Source organism: Pristiophorus japonicus, chromosome 6 (assembly GCF_044704955.1).
Source record: "Pristiophorus japonicus isolate sPriJap1 chromosome 6, sPriJap1.hap1, whole genome shotgun sequence".
NCBI classification, from domain to species: Eukaryota; Metazoa; Chordata; class Chondrichthyes; family Pristiophoridae; genus Pristiophorus; species Pristiophorus japonicus.
This window is the reverse complement of record NC_091982.1, coordinates 52,252,673-52,278,114: the sequence shown is the minus strand read 5'-3', so window position 1 is coordinate 52,278,114 and position 25,442 is coordinate 52,252,673. Positions and strand designations below refer to the sequence as shown.

General features: G+C 45.5%; 1 protein-coding gene across 1 annotated transcript in view; it reads left to right on the top strand.

Annotated features, from left to right (window-relative positions):
* LOC139265663 (mitogen-activated protein kinase kinase kinase kinase 4) overlaps positions 1 to 25,442 on the top strand; it is a 421,183-nt gene that overhangs the window by 250,459 nt on the left and 145,282 nt on the right. Inside the window, exons 15-17 of the mRNA XM_070882863.1 lie at positions 1,953 to 2,114; positions 19,278 to 19,403; positions 23,465 to 23,541. Of these exons, the coding sequence (XP_070738964.1) occupies positions 1,953 to 2,114; positions 19,278 to 19,403; positions 23,465 to 23,541 (365 nt within the window). The remainder of the gene's footprint in view (positions 1 to 1,952; positions 2,115 to 19,277; positions 19,404 to 23,464; positions 23,542 to 25,442) is intronic.

The window sequence follows — 25,442 nt, the reverse complement described above, 5'->3', positions numbered from 1 at the left end:
GCCGAGGTCCAACGAAAAACTCGTGACCTAAAGAACAAATGGTGGGTGGAGAAAGTGCAGGAGATCGACGAGCGTGGATTTTTTAGTGCAGTCAAGTCCACCTACGGTCCAAGCACTAGAGGTCCTATTCCACTGAGAGATTAGAATGGAGAGATGCTCATCAAAGACAGAGAGGCCGTCAATGCCCACTGGAAGGAGCACTTTGAGGATCTCCTCAACAAAGACTCTGTCTTACATAAGAATTAAGAAATAGGAGCAGGAGTAGGCCATACGGCCCCTCGAACCTGCTCTGTGAATGTCCTTGACTGCATCCCACAGCATGTCAACCGCCACCATCTCAGCACAACCCCAGCCCGGCACAAGGTTGAAAAGGCCATCCGACAACTGAAAAACAACAAGGTCTCAGGAGTAGATGAAATCTCCGCCGAAGTACTAAAGCATGGCGGAGAAGTACTCTTGGTGCAAATCCATAATCTCTCTGATCTGGAAGGAGGAGAGCATGCCAGGGAAACTGAGAGATGCCGTAATCATGACGATTTTCACGAAAGGGGACAAGTCCGACTGCGGCAATTACAGAGGAATTTTTCCTGCTATCTGCAAGAATCATCGCAAGAATCCTCCTCAATCATCTCCTCCCAGTGGCTGAAGAGCTCCTCCCAGTTGTGAGTTAGGACATGGGCTGCTGAGTTTTGCATGGCCTCAAATTAACTTTTTTTTTAAGTGGAGAGAGAATCACAAGAAGACCAGCCCGAGGGATCACTTTCAACAAAGAAGGTTATTTCCCTTTCACCCCATCACGTGCTCTCCCGAAAGTCTGAACCCTTTTTCTTTTGCAAGGTTATTGTGAAATCAGCTCCCCCCTCCCGATTATATCTAGCATTGTGCAACAAAAGAAGTCGGTAAGTATTTCTCATGACTGAAATGCTGTCGGTGCAGTGCCATTTCAGTTGCAAGTGGAGATTTTCCCCAGCAACAGTGGACGAGAAGTCAGAGAAACTAGTCAGAACAAGAACAGAACCTCACATGGCAGAGGAAGACTGTACAGAGAGCAGCAATAATAATGAGAAAAGGGATGGGGGGGGGGCGGGGGTTAATGAGTGTGGTGCAAAGAGAATCACAAACAAAACAGAGACGAGAAAGGAAGCAGCACAAATAAAGAAATGATTGATGTCAGGACCACAAGAACAAATTCAAACCTGGCTGCCATTGATTCCTGAGCAGTTTAAGACAATGTAATCCTTAACAAAAGGTTTCAAACACAATTCCTCACATCACATAAGGTAATTGGCAAAAGAGCCCGAAGTGAGATGAGCAAAATTTTTTTTTTTACACAATGAGTGGTTGTGATCAAGAATGCACCACCTGAAAGCAGATTCAGAAACCTTCACAAGTGATTTGGTAAATATTTGATGAATGAGAGGTGACCTCATTGAAACATACAAGATTCTGAGGGGGATTGACAGGGTAGATGCAGTGAGGATGTTTCCCCGGGCTGGAGAGTCGAGCACTAGGGGGCATAGTCTCAGGATAAGGGGTCGGCCATTTAACACTGAGAGGAGGAGAAATTTCTTCACTCAAAGGGTTGTGAATCTTTGGGATTCTCTACCCCAGAGGACTGTAGATGCTGAGTCAGTGAGTATATTGAAGGTTGAATGAGATAGATTTTTGGACTGTAGGGGAAACAAGGGATATGTCAGGAAAGTGTTGAGGTCGCAGACCAGCCATTATCTCATTGAATGGTGGAGCAGATTCGAGGTGTCGAATGGCCTACTCCTGCTCCTAATCCTAATGTTCATATGCTTAGGGCATTATCTCATCCGTAGCTAATCGACTTCAAACGGCTAAAACTATGACTGGAGAACGCTATTGCAGAGTGGAATTTTTAATGCTGTAATACCAAAGTTTGCTATCTTCATATTCTTGCCTAACCCTTTGGCCTACCTTCTATTTAGGGTGCAGATAAACAGAAGAGAACAGGCGATGGCTTAGCTTTCTCACATACCAAACTGAGCAAGATCGGCCCAGGGCCTCCTATACCTCCACACTGCGACCCCACAAACGGAGGCAGAACCAGCCCCTGCACCCCTGCTTTCAAACGGTCCACGGGCTTACAGGTAATTACACCGTCACGATACAGGTGTTTCAACTGCAATGCTTTTTTTTAAACTCCTTCCTTTTAGTTCTTTCCAAAATGCCTCCGTCACTCGCCAGCTGGGATAGTCAGGCAAGCTTGCTCCCCCTTCCCCTGCCGCAGTCAGAATGTTTGCAGCCACCTGACGGCAACAGGGACTGACTCATCTGTCCCCTGTTCTTACCAATGTGGGGAAGCACCTTCTATTCTGGAAGAATGAGAGGTGATCTCTTTGAAACATAAGATTCTGAAGGGGATTGACAGGGTAGATGCTGAGAGGTTGTTTCTCCTGGCTGGAGAGTCGAGCATTAGGGGGCATAGTCTCAGGATAAGGGGTCGGTCATTTAACACTGAGAGGAGGCGAAATGTCTTCACTCCGAGGGTTGTGGATCTTTGGAATTCTCTGCCCCAGAGGGCTGTGGATGCTGAGTCGCTGAGTATATTCAAGGTTGAGTGAGATAGATTTTTGGACTGTCGGGGAAACAAGGGATATAGGGATTGGGTGGGAAAGTGAGACTCTGCCCCCTAGTTCTCGACTTCCAGCCAGGGGAAACAATCTCTCAGCTTCTACACTGTCCCCTACCCCGCCCCGGTGGCGTAGAAAACAGCAGCAGATGACAATATAAGGCTACGGAGTGAGATCAGGAGAGTGAGATTCGTTGTGGTCTGCTGCATCAAAGAACCAGTGCAGACAGGATTGGATGAATGGGCCCTGTGAAAATTGTAAACATGTCTATACTTTGTGTAGCCACCAGAGGGCTCATCCCCTGGAGTCCCAAGGGATTCCCCCAATCCCTTAGGAGCACAGGTATTTAAGGAGGCCTCACAGGCTGGAGCGGCACTCTGGAGACCTGCAATAAAAGACTAAGGTCACACTTTACTTTGAGCTCACTGTATCCAGTCAGACTCTTTATTCATATTCATTCACTGGAGTTCAGAAGAATGAGAGGGGACCTCAGAGAAACGTTTAAAATTCTGACGGGTTTAGACAGGTTAGATGCAGGAAGAATGTTCCCAATGTTGGGGAAGTCCAGAACCAGGGGTCACAGTCTAAGGATAAGGGGTAAGCCATTTAGGACCGAGATGAGGAGAAACTTCTTCACCCAGAGAGTGGTGAACCTGTGGAATTCTCTACCGCAGAAAGTAGTTGAGGCCAATTCACTAAATACATTCAAAAGGGAGTTAGATGAAGTCCTTACTACTCGGGGGATCAAGGGGTATGGCGAGAAAGCAGGAAGGGGGTACTGAGGTTTCATGTTCAGCCATGAACTCATTGAATGGCGGTGCAGGCTGGAAGGGCTGAATGGCCTGCTCCTGCACCTATTTTTCTATGTAAAGGACCCTTTCTGTGCTGTTAAATTCTGTGCTTATATAGAATTTGAAGCACAGAAACAGGCCATTCAGCCCAACTGGTCTGTTTCGCTGTGTATTCCTTTTTCCCTTATGTACTTATCCAACTTCCTCTTAAAGGCATCTATGTTATTCACCTCAACTATTCGATGTGGTATCAAGTTCCACATTTCAACCACTCTCTGGGTAACGAAGTTTCTTCTAAATTCCCTATTGGTGACTGTCACATAATTTTGGCCCCTAGTTTGTATTATGTATACAAGAACTCCACGAGGCCAAGTACTGTGAGCTAAACTTAGTGTGACCTTAGTCTTCTTTATTACAATTCCAGAGTGCCTAAACAACATGGCAGCCAACCTTTTATACTGGCCCTGCATGTGTATGCAGGTGACCATTAGGACTCCAACAGTCGTGCCCTCTGATGGCAAGTATTACATAGTTACATACATAACTGTTTGGAACTCCCCCAGAACTGGAAACATCTATTGTAACCAACTTAGTGGGGAATGCAAAATTCCTGGCTGAGATACGACTGATACACAGAAAAATAGTTACATGCGTATAACTGCACAGAAAGCGCAAGTTTGAAAAGAGAATTGGTAATGTCGCAATAAAGCAGGATTCCAATTTCAGTCTTATTTCTCACAAATTGCAAAAAGGTTGTTAGTATATTTTAACTTCCCTCGTTAGGAATGTGGTTCCCATTAAAATGGTGGATTTTTTCAGGCAGACAGAATCTCCTGGAGCGGGCTGAGAAAGGCACTTTTTAACTGAAGGGGTGCTGTCAATGGCTGATGCATGGGAATCTCACCACTGACTGCACGCTTCAGAAAGGAGTATAGCGCTTGTTAGGAAGTGCATCCGGGAGGGCGCTGAGCAACTCGAGTCTCAACGCCGAGAGCATGTAGAAATCAAGCACAGGCAGCGGAAGGAGCGTGCGGCAAACCAGTCCCACTCACCCCTTCCCTCAACGACTATCTGTCCCACCTGTGACAGGGACTGTGGTTCTCGTATTGGACTGTTCAGCCACCTGAGGACTCATTTTAAGAGTGGCAGCAAGTCTTCTTTGATTCCGAGTGTCTACCTATGATGATGATGATGATCAATAGAAAGAAACATAGAAACATAGAAAATAGAAAATGGCTGATCATGCAACTTTGGTACTCCATTCCTGCTTTCTCTCCATACCCCTTGATCCCTTTAGCCATAAGGGCCACACCCAACTCTCTTTTGAATATATCTAACGAACTGGCCTCAACAACTTTCTGTGGTAGAGAATTCGACAGGTTCACAATTCGCTGAGTGAAGAAGTTTCTCCTCATCTCGGTCCTAAATGGCTTACCCCTTATCCTTAGACTGTGACCCCTGGTTCTGGACTTCCCCAATATCAGGAATATTCTTCCTGCATTTAACCTGTCCAATCCCGTCAGAATTTTATATGTTTCTATGAGATCCCCTCTCATTCTTCTAAATTCCAGTGAATATAAGCCTAGTCGATCCAATCTTTCTTCAGATGTCAGTCCTGCCGTCCCGGGAATCAGTCTGGTGAACCTTTGCTGCACTCCCTCAATAGCAAGAATGTCCTTCCTCAGATTAGGAGACCAGAGACCTGACTGTTTTGGAGACCCAGATTGTAATGGATCTCACAAGCTGCCATTGGGCCTACACTTGCAGCTAAAATCAGGAGCAAGTTCCCTTCCCTGTCGGCTTTGGGAATCGCAGATCTGCAGCCTCCAATGCTGGAGTGCTGGTGGAAAGTAAGATAAATGGGGGGTCTCCATTGTGCACTCGTCTCCTGGGATCCTTTGTAGAAGTGCTGGAACTAATAGAGATAAATGAGGAGCCTTGGTTCAGTGGAGCCTAAATTGCATCAAGGTCACTGAAGCAAATCCAAGCCAAATAAAATCACTCTTCCCACCGTCAGCAGTATGTAAAATCTCTCCCTTCTATGTATCTATTTACCGTGAGAAAACGGAGCTCAGCTCCTGGAAGCCTGTAATGAGCTATGTCCAGTTGTCGCGTGTGATCAACATGACAGATCTTCGCAAAGATGTGGGACTTGATTTGTATTTGTCTCAATTTTAAATTAATTAAGCTCAAAATCTGACGAAGCTCCATTATGAGACGGGATAAAATTGGGAATCTAAAGGGATGTGTAATGCCATTGATTTTGCTTCCCTCTTGTGCGAGTGGAAGGTTGTGACCTTGGCCAGTCGAATGTTGTCAGGCTTTTTTGTGCTTGCATGGCACTCTTGTGACATTTCAATACATTCAAGTAAGTTAATAATCCTTTGAGAACTGAATTGTCATCACAGATTACACAGTAATGTAATATGTAGCAGTCATGCTGCCTTTCTGTACATTTGCTTAATTGTTTGGTCTGCTCTCAATTTAATTTTCTTCTCATTAGACCCCCCTCGGTAGAAGATTAGATGTCTCTTCCACAAATAGCAGTTGATGCTGGGTCAATTGTTCATTTTAAAGCTGAGATTGATAGAGTTCTGTTAACCAAAGTTATTAAGGGATACGGGGCAAAGGCGGGTATATGAAGTTAGGTCACAGATCAGCCATGATCTCATTGAATGGCGGAACAGGCTCAAGGGGCGAAATGGCCTCCTCCTGTTCCTATATCACCGTCGTCCTCCCACTCTCCTTTTCATGCACACCATTGGTAGTCAAAAATAGTTACCATGTCTTGATCTGGTGACTGGAAAGTGTTTGGGAATGTGATTTGCTCTCCAATTCTTTTCTATCTTTGTGGGAATGAGCAAGCCTTAATTGGGGCAAGAGTTTAAATGGGGTCGAGGCGCAAAGGGATCGGCGGGGTACAGATTCACAAATCATTAAAAGTAGCAATGCAGGTTAACAAGGCCATAAAAAGTGCAAACAAAGCACTGGGTTTCATTTTTAGAGGGCTAGAATTCAAAAGCAGCGAAGGTAACGTACATATAATCTTGGTTAGACGACAATTAGGGCTCAATTTTGGCCAGGAGTTGCTCTGCTTTTTTTTGGCTTTTCCCCAATCAATTTGCACCAGTGTAACTCACTTAGTTACGTTTTTTTTAGGTTAGTTTTTTTTTCTCAAAAGTGGGCGTTACCAGCCACCTGTGCCAGTTCTGCCCATTTAGGCAACTTTGGCCAGCTAATAGTTACTCCATTTCTACTTAGGCCAGCATATGTGGCCACTTGAGAAAACCCTTGCGGAGAGTTAAAGAAATCGGCGCAGATAGGTACATCGGAGGCCATTCGGCCTGGGATAGGGTCGGGAAGGGAAGCAGAGAGGACCTGCACCTAAACCAACCAAGCCTTACCCTTAGCAATGTTTGCAAACAAAAACTACTAACAATTCTACAAGAAATAAAAAATTGGAAGTCCTAGCTTCATCTTCAAACTGCAATTCACCTTTCTGCACTTGGTCCGGGAAGGCAGCGGGCCGGTGCGGGAGGCCACTCGGCCAGAGCTAGGGGTTTGCAGGAGAACTGATAGTGCTCCTGCCTGCCGGTGATTTCTAACAGTTCTCCTGCCCACACCTAGCCCTGGCCGAGTGGCCTCCCGGTGTGATCGATCGATCTCTTAGTGCTCCTGTCTGCCAGTGATTTCTAAGAGATCGATTACACCGGGAAGCCACTCGGCCAGGGCTAGGGGCGGGCAGGAGAACTGATAGAGCACTATCAGTTCTCCTGCCCGCCCCTAGCCCAACAAAGGAGGCAAAATTTATGAGATAGAGAATTTTACCTAAAGGAGCCCCAGTTTCAGTGAGAGAGCAACACAGAAGAGAGGGAATGATGTAAATTCAGCACCAATGAGATGGCAAAATAGCAGGAGCGTGAGGAGAAACAGCACAAGGCTGATGAGAGGGAGAAAGAACATCACCACACTCTCAAACTGACAGAGAGACCTACATCAGTACGTTGACAAATTGGGACTGTTGTTGCAGACTCGCAGCGCTACTGCGCATGCGCGAACATCACTAATCACCACTGCGCATGCGCAGACGTCCCGGTACATTTTCCAGCGCAGGACGACTGGCCATACTGATGTAGGTCCCTCTGTCAGTTTGAGAGCAACTGCAGTGAAGAGGCCAGACAGCAGCCAAAATTCCAACTTTTTTTTCCTGCGCATCTGAGAACGTACATAAGCGGCGCAACTCCAGTAAGTGCGCCGAAAAACAGGCTCAGCCAAAATTGAGCCCAGTGAGCGTGGTGTGCATGCAGTCCTGGTCTCCATATTACAGAAAGTATATAGAAGTAGTGGAGAATTTGAAAAGAAGATCTACAAGGATGATATCAGAAATGAGAGGGTGCAACTATCAGGAAAGACTGAGCAGGTTGGGACTCTTTTCGCTCGAAAAGAGAAGACTGAAAGATGATGTGAAACTGGCCTTTCAAATTATGAAGGGGTTCGATGGGATATATGTAGAGATATTTCCACTTGCGAGGGAGACCAAAACTAGGGGCCATAAATATAAGATAGTCACTAATAAATCCAGTAGGGAATTCAGGGGAAAGGTCTTTACCCAATGAAGTAGGTTAGACTATGGAATGTGTTAGCACAGGGAATGGTTGAGGCGAATGGCATAAATGCATTTAGGGGGAGGCTTAATAAGTACATGAGGGCGAAAGGAATAGAAGATTACACTGATGGGGTTAAATGAACTAGGTTGGGAAGAGGCTCATATAACTCGTCCTGAGCTACTGGAGAAATATCTTGTAAACAGTACTATTTGTTTATCATTGCTACATTATTGTTAGACTTTCTCCATCAGCAGTTTTTGTTTATTAAAACTCTGCTATCAATGATATGCATAGATGATTCAAGAGGTTTATAGTGATCAAGTGGAATTGGAAAAAAAGATTAAAAAAATAAGTAATTAAGAAAACCAACCTTCATATCAAGCCCTTGACCTCTGTCATTCATAAGAACAATGAGCAGGAGTAGGCCATTCGGCCCATCAAGCCTGTTCCGCCATTCAGTAAAATCATGGCTGATCTTCAACCTCAACTCCACTTTCCTGCCCTATCTCCATATCCCTTGATTCCCTTAATATCCAAGAATCTATCGATATCTGTCTCAAATATATGCCACAGAGTGGGGCTAAGTGGATAACTCTTTCAAAGAGCCGGTACTGGCACGATGGAAGGAATGGCCTCCTGTGCTGTATGATTCTATAATTCTAACACACAATAATTCCAATCCACAAAGCCCAAGCAACTTAAACTTAAAACACTAGTTAGGCCACAGCTAGAGTACTGCATGTAGTTCTGGTCACCACGTTACAGGAAAGATGTGATTGCACTAGAGAGGAGATTTACAAGAAATTTGCTCGGACTGGAGAATTTTAGCTATGAGGAAAGATTGGATAGGCTGGGTTTGTTTTCTTTGGAACAGAGGAGGCTGAGGGGAGACCTGATTGAGGTATATAAAATTATGATGGGCCTAGATAGGATGGACAGTAAGGACCTATTTCCCTTAGCAGAGAGTTCAAAAAACAGGAAGCATAGATTTAAAGTAATTGGTAAGAGGATTAGAGGGGATTTGAGAGAAGATGTTTTCACCCAGTGGGTGGTGGGGATCTGGAACTCACTGCCTGAAAGGGTGGTAGAGGCAGAAACCCTCACCACATTTAAAAAGTACTTGGATATACGCTTGAAGTGCTGTAATCTACAGGGCTACGGAACAAGAGCTGGAAAGTGGGATTAGGCTGGGTAGCTCTTTGTCGGCTGGCACGGACACGCTGGGCCGAATGGCTTCCCTCCGTGCTGTAAATTTCTATGATTCCTTGAACTTAGTTTACTTTGTGCTAATTTCTGTTATTCACTGGTTTGTTTTATTTGAATTTTGTGAGCCTGGAGGTTTGTAAAGGGTTATTCATACAATCATAGAAATTTACAGCAAAGAAGGAGGCCATTCGGCCCATCGTGTCTGTGCCGGCTGACAAAGAACTATTCAGCCTAATCGCACTTTCCAGCTCTTGGTCCGTAGCCCTGGAGGTTACGGCACTGCAAGTGCACATCCAAGTATTTTTTAATGCTATGAGGGTTTCTGCCTCTACCACCCTTTCAGGCAGTGAGTTCCAAACCCCCACCACCCTCTGGGTGAAAATAACTTCTCCACAACTCCTCTCTAATCCTTCTACCAATTACTTCAAATCTTTGACCCTTGCTTATTGACCCCTCTGCTAAGGGTTATTAACACTGTTACCCTAAATCAGAATACAGTACCAATATCTATTGGTATCCGCAGGAAAGGTACTGATTTGAACCTTATGTGCGAGCTTCGATGTTCCATGTTGAGCACCTAAGTGGCCAAAAAGGATTAATAATTACTTGGACACTCCTGATGCATATTAAAAGTAAGTAGCAGAATGACTCAGTTGAACAGGTTTCCAGAGAGAGGGCGAGAGAGAGAAATAATCCAACTGGCAAGTTATCAGAGAAAGATGAATGAACTATGAATGAAAGAATGCCTATCATGGCAGCCTTCCAGGGAGAAATTACTAAGGATTAAATAAATATGAAAGTTGGAAAAGTGAAATGGGAGAACCATCTGTTTTGGGCCGAATCCCAGAGACAGGCTTCACACCCAACAGAAGCAGATTTAGTCACCGCTTTCTCTACATATTTCACAGCCAGTCACCCTCTCAAGTGCCCCTCTGGTCTGGCGACAAACCACAACTTTCTTCTCTCTTTCTAACTTAACCCTTCAAATTCTGAGCACTTTCTTTGACACGTTTTCAAATAACGCCTAGTTTCTGATCTGACGCTCCTGTAAAAATGGAAATACATCTGACGGTGTCTAAATTGGAACTCAGAGAAAAGTACAGAGCCATAGAACGTTCTTTAAGTCTGTGTTAACTACATCAATTAATATCTTGATATACCGCTGAACTGGAGAAAGGCAAAGCCCAGAAAAATGTTGATCCAAGCACGGAATTCCAATGTGGCAAACCACTTCCTATTTCATTGTCAAGAGTTCCTTATCCAAATGTACCACTTAATTCAAAATCCTAATCCAAGCATAAAGCCTTCTCCAATTATAATGCTGACCTTGCTAAATATGGACAGACTGCTTGGAAACAGCAGCAGACTTAAGAGGTCTAATCATTTTTGGGCAAGTTATATCAGTCTGCTTCCTCATCATTCTACTGCGACTGAATTGCTCAGTGAATGAATTCGCCGTGACGCAAAGATTCGGGAACTACCTGTTTTAGGGGCCATCTCTGAGAACCTTCATCCCAGAGATAGCCCAATTATAATCCTGGTCCAAGCAGTTTTGTTCTGATCCTGGTGCAATTTCCTGGAAATTGGATTCAATGATATTTATTATTGTGGTGCAGAACTGCTAGTGCAGTCCTCTGTGAGATAAAATAACATCTTTTAAAAAAAAAAAAATTGCAGGAGACTATTTATTGAAAGTGAAGAGATTTCCAAGGCAGGGCAGATGGACATGGAAAATCTAATTTGCTAAAGTTTGTGCAAGGTCACTGCATAACATTGAAGAGAGATTAGCATTGCGCCGTGTCTCTATTATAAGGGAACCACTTAAACCGTTTCTTTAAGGGCTGCTAGTGTGGCATTAAACATCTTTCAAAGTAGAATCACAGAATGGTTACAGCACAGAAGGAGGCCATTTGGTCCGTCAAGCCTGTTCCGGCTTTCTGCAAGAACATGTCAGCCAGTCCCTCTCCCCCACCCTTTCCCCGTAGCCCAGCAATTTATTTTTCCTTCAGCTACTTAGCCATCTCCCTTTTGAAAGCCACGATTGAATCTGCCTCCACCAACCTCTCAGGCAGTGCATTCCAGAGCCTAACCACTCGCTGCATAAAAAGGTTTTTCCTCATGTCGCCTTTGGTTCTTTTGCCAATCACCTTAAATCTGTGTCCTCTGGTTCTTGATCCTTCCGCCAATGGGAACAGTTTCACTCTATCTACTCTGTCCAGACCCCTCATGATTTTGAAAACCTCTATCAAATCTCCTCTCAATCGTCTTTGCTCTAAGGAGAACAATCCCAGCTTCTCCAGGCTATCCACATAACTGATGACCCTCATCCATGGAATCATTTTTGTAAATGTTTTTTACAGCCCCTCAAGTCTTCACATCCGTCCTAAAGTGTGGTGCCCGGAATTGGACATAATACTCCAGTTGTGGCTGAACCAGTGTTTTATAAAGTTCATCATAACTTGCTTGCTTTTGTACTCTGTGCCTCTCTTTATGAAGCCCAGGACCCCATATGCATTTTTAACCGCTTTCTCAACCTGCCCCGCCACCTTCAGCGATTTGTGCACATATACCCCCAGGGTCTCTCTCTTCATGCACCCCCTTTAGAATTGAGCCCTTTAATTTATATTTATAAAACTGAATTCCCAAGTGGAGTCCTAGCACAGGTAGATGGGCCGAATGGCCTCCTTCTGTGCAGTATCTTTGAGTCCTAACGTTCCCTTAAATGGCAGCAAACTCTATTTTAAGATTAAATGTAGGACTTCTGAAATCTTTCTACCTGGAATATGTTTCTGATACTTTTATAATAAAACACGATCATATTTGGTCACCTTATGTGCATGCAATCACCCTGCATCCCACCCTAGTTACATGCTGAAGTTTCTCTCTGACCACAATATGATGATGCCATGGTGTTATATATTAAATAGATGAGAGTAGTTATCAGTAGTTGAGATTCAAGCTAGTATGGCGCACTATCTGTCTGATAGTGTCCCATAACTGGTAGAATCTTAGACTGATACTGTCCCAAGTTGGACAAGAAGTTGCAGTGTGACCAATAGTGAAGGTTCAGCACCACCAGACAAGGTTTAGCAACACTAGGCCAAATTCATGAAGTCTTTTCAGCAGGTCGAGGCCATTAGAGGAAGCAGCGTGCGGCGGCAGACCACTGCAGGGAGCAGCGCGTACTGCTGCAGGAGAGCGACGGCTACGAAGCCAGGTCGCTGGTTGTAGTGCGGGCAGGCACAGCATGAGGGGCGAAGGAGCGGCAAGAGTCCATAGAGGGAAGTGACCGGTGCCCAGGAGAGGAGTGACTCTGCGGCCCAGAAGAGATGAGGACCCAGGGGCAGCACGAGCCAGCCCACACTGCGATATGTGTGCGCGCTCGGTCTATGCAGCAGAGCTGGTCTCCAGTTAGTCTTGGGTAATCCTTGCCACTGGACCAAGGCCTAACTCTGTCAAACCCGTGTGGTGGCTGCTGTGCAACGGCCACCACACGTTAAAAAAAGTCCACGCACAGGCATCTTCCATCCTTCACGATGTAGTTCGGGATCTGGAATATTAGGTCCTTCATGGAACACCTGTGAACTCATCACTTTTTGGCGTGGAAGCAAGTCATCCTCACTTCAAGGGACTGCCTATGATGATGCTGATGACTCATAATACTCTGTCCCTGGTGACAATCACACAGAGAAATATCTGAATATCCAATTTGGGAAAATATCTGGACAGATGAAGATTTGGAAACATAGCTCTCCTGGAATAATAGAAATGAGAAACAGTATAATACATGACTCATGGACTAGAACACAGGGTTGATTTGCTCATAAAATCTACAGCACAAAAGCATTTATTTTGGCCCATCGTGCCTCTGCCAGCTCTTTATAATAGCTATCCAATTAGTTCCACTAGCCCTACATAAGAATATAAGAACATAAGAAATAGGAGCAGGAGTAGACCATTTGGCCCCTCGAGCCTGCTCTGCCATTCAATAAGATCATGGCTGAACTGATCATGGACTCAGCTCCACTTCCCTGCCCGCTCCCCATAACCCTGTATTCCCTTATCGCTCAAAGTCCTGTCGATCTCGGCCTTTAAATATATTCAGTGACCCAGCCTCCACAGCTCTCTGGGGCAGAGAATTCCACAGATTTACAACCCTCTGAGAGAAGAAATTCCTCCTTATCTCAGTTTTAAATGGGCAGCCCCTTATTCTGAGACTATGCCCCCTAGTTTTAGTTTCCCCTATGAGCGGAAATATCCTCTCTGCATCCACCTTGTCGAGTCTCCTCATTATCTTATATGTTTCGACAAGATCACCTCTCATTCTTCTGAACTCCAATGAGTATAGGCACAACCTACTCAACCTCTCTTCATCAGTCAACCCCCCATCTCTGGAATCAACCTAGTGAACCTTCTCTGAACAGCCTCCAATGCAAGTATATCCTTCCTTAAATACAGAGACCAAAACTGCACGCAGTACTCCAGGTGTGGCCTCACCAATACCTTGTACAGTTGTAGCAGGACTTCTCTGCTTTTATACTCTATCCCCCTTGCAATAAAAGCCAAAATTCCATTTGCCTTCCTGATTACTTGCTGTACCTGCAAGGACCCGCAGGTGTCTCTGCACTGCAGCACTTTGCAATTTTTCTCCATTTAAATTATAATTTTCTTTTCTATTTTTTTCTGCCAAAGTTGATAACCTCACAGTTTCCCACATTATACTCCATCTGCCAAATTTTTGCCCAGTCACTTAGCCCTGTGCAGATCTTTTTGTCCTCCTCACAATTTGCTTTCCCACCCATCTTTTTTTCATTAGCAAACTTGGCTACATTACACTCGGTCCCTTCATCCAAGTCATTAATATAGATTGTAAATAATTGAGGCCCCAGCACCGATTCCTGTGGCACCCCAAGTTACTGTTTGCCAACCGGAAAATGACCCATTTATCCCGACTCTCTCTTTTCTGTTAGTTAGCCAATCCTCTACCCATGTTAATATATTACCTCCAACCCTGTGAACTTTTATCTTGTGCAGTAACCTTTTATATGGCACCTTGTCAGATGCCTTCTGGAAGTCCAAATACACCACATCCACTGGTTCTCCCTTATCCAGCCTGCTCGTTACATCCTCAAAGATCTCCAACAAATTTGTCAAACATGATTTCCCTTTCATAAAACCATGCTGACTCTGCCTGACTGAATCATGCTTTTCCAACTGTCCTGCCACTGTTTCCTTAATAATGGACTCCAGCATTTTCCCAATGACAGATGTTAGGCTAACTGGTCTATAGTTTCCTGCTTTCTTTCTGCCTCCTTTTTTAAATAGGGGCTGGAATCCTGGGAATTTTGGTAGATTACAACCAATTCATCCAATATCTCTGCAGCCACATCTTTTAAGACCCTAGGATGCAAGCCATCGGGTCCAGGGGACTTGTCTGCCTTTAGTCCCATTATTTTACCCATTATTCTAAAAGGCGTTTGAAAAAGTGCTACATAATGGGCTTGCCAGTAAAGTTGAAGCCCCCGCCATGGAATAAAAGGGATAGTGGCAGTATGGATACGAAATTGACGAAGTGATAGTAAACAGAGAGTAGTGGTGGAATGGTTCCACCACTGAGGAAGGTACACAGTGGTGTTCCCCAGGGCTCGGTTCGAGGACCACTGCTTTTCTTGATATATATTAATGACTTGGGTGTGGGTGTACAGGGCACAATTTCAAAATTTGCTGATGACAAAAAACTTGGAAGTATAATGAACAGTGAGGAGGAGAGTGATAGACTTGGTGGGCTGCCACGACCTGTGTGGGAACATCACCACAGGTCGGGGCAATAGACAGAGCTGGAGCGCTGGGCCCTAGAACATCATGGGTCGCCCCGACCTGTGTGGGAACATCACCACAGGTCGGGGCTATAAATAGAGCTGGTGCGCCATACCCTGGAACATCATGGGCCGCCCCGACCTGTGTGAGAACACCCCCGCAAGTCTGTGTTATAAGTAGAACTGGAGCGCTGGGCCCTAGAACATCATGGGTCGCCCCGACCTGTGTGAGAACCCCACCGCAGGTCGGGGCGATAAGTAGAAATGGAGCGCCGGGCCCTGGAACATGGTGGCGGAGGTGTGGCGAATGAGGGTACAAAGCCCAGAAGAGCCGAGGGCCCAGGGACAGCATGGGCCAGCCCACACTGCGATATGCGCACGCACTAGGTCCGTGCAGCAGAGCAGGTCTCCAGTCGTCCTGGTTAATCCTTGCCATTGGATAAAGGCCGAGCTCTGTCAAGCCCGTGTGGTGGCTGGTGTGCAACAGTCACCACACGTTAAAAAAATCTATGCACAGGCATCTTCCACCCCCTGAACTGGAGTTCAGGATTGGAACATCGGGTCCTTCATTGAAACATCTGTGAACTCTCATGAAAGCAAGTCATCCTCGTTCGAGGAACCGCCTATGACAGACTTCAGGAAGACATAGGTTGATGAAATGGGCAGACATGTGGCAGATGTAGCAAAGTGTGAAGTGATGCATTTTGTTAAAAAGACTAAGGCGAGGACATATAAATTAAATGGTACAATGCCAAAGGGGATGCACGAGCAGAGAGACCTGGGATATGTGTGCATAAATCATTGAAGGTGGCAGGGCAGGTTGTGAAAGCAATTAAAAAAGGCTTACGGGATCCTGGGTTTCATAAATCGAGGTATCGAGTACAAAAGTGTGTATATTATGATGAACCTGTATAAAACACTAGCTCAGCCACAACTGAAGTACTATATCCAATTCTGGGCACCACACCTTCGGAAGGATGTGAAGGCCTTCGAGAAGGTGTAGAAAAGTTTTATGAGAATGATTCCAGGGATGAGGGAGTTCAGTTAAATTGATAGACTGGAGAAGCTGGGGTTGTTCTCCTTGATTGAGAAGGTTGAGAGGAGATTTGATAGAAGTGTTCAAAATCATGTGGGGCCTGGACAAGGTAGATAGAGAGAAACTGTTCCCATTGGCAGAAGCGTCAAGAACCAGAGGACACAGATTTAAATTGATTGGCAAAAGAACAAAAGGCGACGTAAGAAAAAACTTTTTTACTCAACAAGTGGTTAGGATCTGGAATGCAATGCTGAAAGGGTGGTGGAGGCAGATTCAATTTTATCCTTCAAAATGGAGTTGGATAAGTATCTGAAGAAAAAATAATTTGCAGGGCTAGGGGAAAGAGTGGGACAGTGGGATTAGCTGAGGGTCGGCACGGGCTCAATAGGCTGATTGGGAGCCTTCCATGCTGTGACGATTCTATGGGGTCAGGTTTCGGGCCACGCCTAGAACGGCGCAGCCCTGTGTGCCACACCTGATTTCCGCGCACAAAACCGCCCCTAAAACTTACCTCGATATTCTCCCCACTGCTGGAATGGCACTTGGCGCAGCGCAGCACAAGCTGTGGGGGCCGGGACCTCTGCACATGCGCGCTAGAGTGTGCGCGCATGTGCAGTAGCTCCAGGCTCCCAAGGCTGTGTGAGAGGGGCACGAAGCACGCCGCCCCTAGCCCTGGCTGAATGGGTTCACTGGGGCGGCGAAGATTGGACTCGGGCCTCCCTCCTCTTGAGCTTCAACTCCCGCTCCAGCTCCCCCGCTACCCCCACCTCCCAGTTCAGGTCCGCTGCCTGCCGCTCCACACCGCACCGCCGCCCCCGTTCAGCTCCCGCTCCGCTCCGGCTCTCCCCACCCCCGCTTTCAGGTCTGGTCCGGTCCACTCCCCGCCCCCCCTTCCTGTTCAGCAGTTCCCCCTCCATGTCCTCGGCGGGGCCCGCCCGAAGTCTTCGGCTTGGCTTCCTCTCGTCGGCCGGGCCGGTTCAGCCTCCCCCCCCTCCCTCCTACCCCCCCTCCATCCTCCCCTCCCCCCGTCCTCATCTCCTCCCCTCTCCCTCCTCTCTTCTCTCTTCTCCCCCCTCCCTCCCTCTCCTCCCCTCCCTCTCCTCCCCTCCCTCTCTCCCCTCTTCTCTCCCCCCTCTCCCTCCTCTCTTCTCTCTTCTCCCCCCTCCCTCTCCTCTACCCCCCTCCATCTCTTCTCCCCCTCTCCATTCCTCCCCTCTCCCCTCTCCCCATTCCTTCCCTCTCCTCTCCCCCTTCCCTCCCTCTCCTCTCCCCCTCTCCCCCCTCCCTCCCTCTCATCTTCCCCCCTCCCTCCCTCCCGTCTCCCCCTCTCCCCCCCCTCTGTCCCTCTCCCCCTCCCTCCCTCTCCTCCCTCCCTTCTCCTCCCCACGCCTCCTCCCTGTCTCCTCTCCTCTACCCCCCTCCTCTCGTCCCTTCCTCCCCCCCTCCCCGCTTCCTCCCCCCACCCCTCGCTGAGAGAGACACTGACAGAGAGAGAGAGACACTGGAGGGGGCCCGTCCCAGCAGGCAGTTGGAGGGCTCCCGGTGCTGCAGTCGGTGAGTCGAAACTTAATTTTTTATTGATTGATTTTTGTATTTTTTTTAATTTTTAATTTTTAAATTTTTTTTGATTGATTCATTGGTTGATTTATTGATTTATTTATAATTTATTATTGACGATGGCTCTTTATTTGTAAAAGTGATGTGTTTCATGTTTGTAAACCCCCTTCCGCCGCCCCCCCCTCCCCCCCCCCCACCCTGCTATCTCTCGTTCCCTTCGCCTGATTTCTAAGTGCAGGCAAGGTTTTCTGAGCGTAAGTTTTCTCTGCCTAAACGTGCAAAACAGGTGTAAGTGGCCGGACACACCCCCTTTTGAAAAAAATAATTTGTTCTAAAATGACACTGTTCTAACTCACTAGAACTGGAGCAAACTAAATGCCGAGAATTGTAATTTTTAAGATACTCCATTCTAAACTAGTTGCTCCAAAAAAATAGGAGCAACTCAGGCCAAAACATGACCCCCATGACTCTATGGTTCTCAGCAGAACAATTCCAGCTTCTCTAACTGGTAATAAAAATCAGGCAGGTTCTATAACAGGCAAGCAATCCACTTCCCCCAGTTTATTGCCCAACCAGTGAAAGTGAAAACTACCCCCATCTAGTGCCACTAGATAGTGATGCACACCAACCAGAGGTTCGATCCACTCACTGACATCAGTTTTGCTGCACATCGCGAACACATTTCAGTGAGAGTCGATAGGACCTATGGAGTGACAGAAAAGAGCGTTTGTTGAGTCTTAATCTGGATCCAATTGGGTTGAGAGTACAGAAGAACTGCAGGTTGGTCGTGTCAATTCCAAGTGGATAGAATTCAAAAGGCTGAGAATGAGAGGAAAACACTTTTTCAATTCTTCTGGTAAAAGTCAACTGGAACAGTACCTGATCAAAGAAATGTAGGAATACTCGTAGAGGAAGCTAATTCTCTTTTCAGCTTGGTAAAAATTCGCCGAACAGATATCAATATGATGCTTCTCCCCCCACCAGCAGCTCCCGCCCCCCCGCCCCACCCCCCCCACCCTTCTCACTGGAATTCCTAGTCTCAAGTGGGAATCCGGCAGAATACCAAGGGAAAGTGAGGTACTTAGACAGCGACGGGGTGGGGGGAGGGGCAGTTATGATATTGTCTGGTTACTTGCAAGCTTCTGAACGCGAGAAACTGCCACGACATGTTAGAAACATAGAAACATAGAAAATAGGTGCAGGAGTAGGCCATTCGGCCCTTCGAGCCTGCACTGCCATTCAATGAGTTCATGGCTGAACATGCAACCTCAGTACCCCATTCCTGCTTTCTCGCCATACCCCTTGATCCCCCTAGTAGTAAGGACTATATCTAACTCCTTTTTGAATATATTTATTGAATTGGCCTCAACAACTTTCTGTGGTAGAGAATTCCACAGGTTCACCACTCTCTGGGTGAAGAAGTTTCTCCTCATCTCGGTCCTAAATGGCTTACCCCTTATCCTTAGACTGTGACCTCTGGTTCTGGACTTCCCCAACATAGGGAACATTGTTTTATGGTACTTCAATGTTTCTAAAAATCAGTTATACTTGAGGTTGTACATATGTATTATTTCTTCATTTTATGATGAAGAAATTAATCTAATGTATTTGTCTGGCTTTTGTTTGCATTTGTGACCCATCTTAATGTTGAGATGCAATCTCCACAGGATCTGAACCTGAAAGTCTATAGAGGCAACCTTTCCAGTTCCGTTTCCTTAACTGATATGGTCCTGATTCCGACATCCCCTGGACAAGATGAAGTATTTTGGGACAATGAGGAGCCACCTCCCAAGGTAGGATTATTGACATGACCGACTCTGTTGCTCAGAGGTCGACGGAGTTCTCTGCACACCCTTGCGGATTTATTTGCTTTTTCATCTCTGCAGTGGAGTTAGTCAGCTCATTTTATACTCACTTGGAATCGCCCCCCGCACCCCCACTCCGCCACCTTCATCTGCTGGTTCAGTAAACTACTTGATGAGTATGCACACGGGCAATGCACAACATTCTTATCTGCAGCTCATTTGACAACCATGGGAGACCGTTGGCGATCTAATAACATCAGTAGTGGGTAAAATGATGGAATCAATTATTAAGTATGTCATAGCAGCGTATTTGGAAAGAGGTGGCATGATAGGTCCAAGTCAGCATGGATTTGTGAAAGGAAAATCATGCTTGACAAATCTTCTGGAATTTTTTGAGGATGTTTCCAGTAGAATGGACTAGGGAGAACCAGTTGATATGGTGTATTTGGACTTTCAGAAGGCTTTCGACAAGGTCCCACACAAGAGATTAATGTGCAAAGTTAAAGCACATGGGATTGGGGGTAGTGTGCTGACGTGGATTGAGAACTGGTTGGCAGACAGGAAGCAAAGAGTAGGAGTAAATGGGTACTTTTCAGAATGGCAGGCAGTGACTAGTGGGGTACCACAAGGTTCTGTGCTGGGGCCCCAGCTGTTTACATTGTACATTAATGATTTAGACGAGGGGATTAAATGTAGTATCTCCAAATTTGTGGATGACACTAAGTTGGGTGGCAGTGTGAGCTGCGAGGAGGATGCTATGAGGCTGCAGAGTGACTTGGATAGGTTAGGTGAGTGGGCAAATGCATGGCAGATGAAGTATAATGTGGATAAATGTGAGGTTATCCACTTTGGTGGTAAAAACAGAGAGACAGACTATTATCTGAATGGTGACAGATTAGGAAAAGGGGAGGTGCAACGAGACCTGGGTGTCATGGTACATCAGTCATTGAAGGTTGGCATGCAGGTATAGCAGGCGGTTAAGAAAGCAAATGGCATGTTGGCCTTCATAGCAAGGGGATTTGAGTACAGGGGCAAGGAGGTGTTGCTACAGTTGTTTCGGGCCTTGGTGAGGCCACACCTGGAGTATTGTGTACAGTTTTGGTCTCCTAACTTGAGGAAGGACATTCTTGCTATTGAGGGAATGCAGTGAAGGTTCACCAGACTGATTCCCGGGATGGCGGGACTGACATATCAAGAAAGACTGGATCAACTGAGCTTGTATTCACTGGAGTTCAGAAGAATGAGAGGGGATCTCATAGAAACATTTTAAATTCTGATGGGTTTAGACAGGTTAGATACAGGAAGAATGTTCCCAATGTTGGGGAAGTCCAGAACCAGGGGTCACAGTCTAAAGATAAGGGGTAAGCCATTTAGGACCGAGCTGAGGAGAAACTTCTTCACCCAGAGAGTGGTGAACCTGTGGAATTCTCTACCACAGAAAGTTGTTGAGGCCAATTCACTAAATATATTCAAAAAGGAGTTAGATGTAGTCCTTACTACTAGGGGGATCAAGGGGTATGGCGAGAAAGCAGGAATGGGGTACTGAAGTTGCATGTTCAGCCATGAACTCATTGACTGGCAGTGCAGGCTCGAAGGGCCGAATGGCCTACTCCTGCACCTATTTTCTATGTTTCTATGTTTCTAATGAAACTGATAGTTCGTACCTCACACATAGCTGGAAATGAGATGCTTTTCCATGTTCCTCCTTATTTATTTGGCCATAAATATCCTTTACTTTCAAAGGGAATTTGTCACAAACCTGTGCTACAAGTTCTGTGGTCAATTTTGACATTTACAGGCAATTTCATTGGCTGGAGATGAACCTTGACTCCCTTAAAAGCACTGTTACAATTCAGAACTTGGTCTCAGCATCGAAAGCATTCTGTATGTGCATAAGATTTCTGTATTCCATGCAGGCAGCGATACCAGTTTTGATGGAGATGAAATTGTCTTAACAGAATTACCACATATCGTGGCTGGGTGAGCTTCTCTCAGTTCGGCATTCAGCAGGAGTGCGGCTTCAAACTTTTACCACAGGACTCAGAACTCTGTCCCAAAATTCAAAATTGTACCAAAAAAATTGACATTCTTAAATCTATCTGGATGAAGTTGTAACTACCATATTCTAATGAAATGTTGCCCCACAATATCTCAATATGGCTGGAGTTTCATTGTTTTTAAGTTATTTTCTGGGCTGTCTGCATCACTGGCAAGGTCAGCATTTATTGCCCATTCTTAATTGCCCTTGCACTGCTGCAGTCCATGTGGTGAAGGTGTCTCACAGTGCTGTTAGGGAGGGAGTTCCAGGATTTTGATCCCGCGACAATGAAGGAATGATGATATAGTTCCAAGTCAGGATGGTGTGTGACTTGGAGGGTAAATTGGAAGTGATGGTGTTCCCATGCGCCTGCTGCCCTTGTCCTTCCAGGTGGTAGAGGTCACGGGTTTGGGAAGTGCTGTTGAAGAAGCCTTGGCGAGTTGCTGCAGTGCATCTTGTAGATGGTACTCACGGCAGCCACAGTGTGCTGGTGGTGGTAGGAGTGAATGTTTAAGGTGGTGGATGGGGTGCCAATCAAGTGAGCTGCTTTGTCCTGGATGGTGTTGAGCTCCTTGAGTGTTGTTTAAGTTGCACTCATCCAGGCAAGTGGAAAGAACATAAGAACTCAGAGCAGGAGTAGGCCATTCAGCCCCTTGAGCCTGCTCCGCCATTCAATAAGATCATGGCTGAAGATTTACCTCAACTCCGCTTTCCTGCACTATCCCCATATCCCTTCATTCCCTAAATATTCAAAAATCTATGGATCTCTGATTTGAATATTCTCAAAGACTGAGCCTCCACAGCCCTGTGGGGTAGAGAATTCCAAAGATTCACCACCCACTGAGTGAAGAAATTCCTCCTCAACTCAGTTTTCCATTACACTCCTGACTTGTGCCTTCTAGATGGTAGAAAGGCTTTGGGAAGCAAGGAGCCAAATCTTCCTGCACAAATAACGATGAGTTAATGACGTACACTGTTATTAATGCGCCAGCAAGTCTAGAGGATTAAGAGATGCGCTGTAAATTGCAAATCTCCAGAACTTAATGGTTGATTTATGCCGCTCCACCATTTGCTTTGCATAAATTGTATCTCGTCCTTAGTCTCCCTGTTATTTATTAAGAACTTGCTGGATTTTCACATTAATTGTCCATTAAACTCACTGCAGAAAGTTTAGGCTCATAATTAACAGCATAAGTACCCTGTAAGCGACGTGGTAATTGTTAATGCAATGCCAATCAACCTATCTGGCCCTGCCGGGGAACAATTTAAACTGTTCTATCTCATTCCTGCATGTGGCAAATTCTTTTTCGACATTTCAAAAATGTAAACTTTTAAATGTAATTTTTTTTCTTACTTTTCCTTTCTGTCTCCCTTTCTTTCTCTCTTAATCCAATCTTTCTTTCTTTCTGGACTTGATTTGACTTTAATTCGCCCACTCTCATTCACCACTTTCTCTGTCGTTCCCCTGTTTGTTTCTGAATCCTGCAATCTGATTGATTTAGACCGTTGATCCTGTTGTTCACAAAGATCCCCGATGTCCTGTTTCCCTCGCTGTGCCATTATCAGCTCACACTTTCAGCAAATTGCCACGGACATTTTTTTAAAACCTAAACGTGAAAGGCCAGGTCTAACTCACAGCAGGTACAGATAAGCCAAGATCTAATTGAATGGAGGAACAGGCTTGAGGGGCTGAATGGCCTCCTGTGTTCCTAAATAACTGATTCATTAATTTCAAATTATGGCCCATTGTAGTAATAACTTAATTCAATCTTTAGATTTTAGCTTTGTGAAATCATTAATGCATTTTGCAAACAGGGATTGTTTACTGGGTTTAAAATGAATGTATTAAAATCTAATTCAGCAGCAAATGGGTGATTTTCTGCATGGCACTGAGTTTAGAATGTTTCCACATTTAGGGTAATGGTACCTTCTTCTGGGAAGTGCAGTTATTGAAAAAATAATAATTTTACATTCTTTTTACTCCTGCACCTATTTTCTATGTTTCTATAAGGTTCCTGAAAGGACTGTGTCTAAATCCTGCAACAGGGACCAAATAAACAGTCAAGCAGGCCAGAAAAGTACTTCCAGGTTAGTGACCACACTGTATTGCAAGTTGAGCCAACTGTAGCAGAGCTGCCTAATTAACTCCATTTTTAGTTAAAGTCATTAATACAGATCAGTGCTGATACTGAATTACAAAGCTGAATGGGCTCAACTGTGACAACGGGTTATCTTAAAAAATACGCAATCTGGAAATTGGGCCCAAAACGTGCTCAACTATTGCGCTGGTTCTTTTAGAGTTCAGGTTTCCGATAAAAATCATTTGCACAAACCCAGCTGGTTCACTAATGCCCTTTAGGGAAGGAAATCTGCCGCCCTTACCCAGTCTGGCCAATATCTGACTCCAGACATACAGAAATGTGGTTGACTCTTAACTGCCCTCTGAAATGGCGGCTCACCATCATCCTCTCAAAGGCAGCTAGGAATGGGCAATAAATGCCGGCCTTGCCAGCGACGCCCACATCCCGTGAATGAATTTGAAAAAACGTAAAATCTTCCCTGATCTAGCGTAATTGATCTGTGTAATAGAACGCAATTGTTTCCTTTTTTTAAATTCTCTTTAAGAAGTATTCCTTGATGTATTTTAGAGTGGCAACCTGCTGCAGTTTTATTGGGGCTAAAATTCCTGCCTCGCCGGGTCCGTAGGGAATACGCAAGGACCCGGCGAGGCCTCGCAAAATCCGGTTTTCACCACGCAATACGCACGTGCCAAAAACTGGCTTTTCCGATCTGTCAAGTTTTGGCTTGACAGATCCTCTGCGTCCCTGGGAGAAGGACATCCGCACGGGAGAGATTGAGCTATTTGTCCAATTCTTACCCCGTGAATGTCCTTAAAGGTCTTGCGCCTAGTAAAAGCAGGCACATAGCCTATTTTTACCAGCATTAAAGTTTTAAAACACATAAAAATAAAAATTATGTACACATTTTTACATTAAAAACCCTGTCCACCAAGGTAAGTTTATTTTAAACCCTATTAAAACACATTAAAAAAATCCAAAAAATATATATTTTTTCTAAAACATTTAATTAACTTTAATTTCAATTAATATTAAATATGTGAGGTGTTTTTTTTATTTTTTATGTTGTGTTTGGGGGTTTAGGGGGTTTTCTCATTGATAGTGATAGGAGATATGGAATTCCCATTGCTATCAATGAGAATACTGTACCGTGATTGGCTGTCCAGTCACATGTGACTCCAGCTTCTACGTGCGAACCTTGAGGACGGGGACGCGCTGCGAAGCGCGGGAAGAGAAGGCCTCCCACCGCAGTCCAAGGCGCCTCCGGGCCCACCAGGTACTTTCGTAGAGAAGTTTCGGGTCGGAGGCGGGTTTTTTTTTGTAGCACCTTTAACGTAGTCTAACGTCCCAAGGCGCTTCGTAGGTGCTTTATCAGACAACATCTGATACCAAGCTACATTCAGACAAAACTTGGTCAAAGAGAGAGGTTATAAGAAGAGTCCTAAAGGGGGAAAGAGAGGTGGAAAGCTAAAGAGTTTATGTCAGCTGAAATGGTGGAGCGAAGAATATCAGGGCTGCGCAAGTGGCCAGAATTGGCGGAATTCGGAGATCTCAAAGGGTTGCAGGGCTAGAACAGGTTACAGGGATAGGGAGGCCTGCTAGTGGTAGGAGCCTGCAGCCTGTGGCCTGGTAGTACTTTTTTTATTGAGTGCTATCACCTAATGGGAAGCATCTAAACCTTGCTGGTAAGTTGCAGTGGGCAGAGTGGGCATTTGTTCGCTGATGGTCAGTTGGAGGTGGGTAAAGGAGGATATTCTGCAATGGTCATTTTGGTGCCATGGTACCAGGGCTGAAAGGGTTAAATTATGAGGACATGTTGCATAGACTAGACTTGTATTCCGTTGAGTTTAGGCGGTAGAGGGGTGATCTAACTAAGGTGTTTAACATGGTGAAGGAATTCGATCGGGTAGG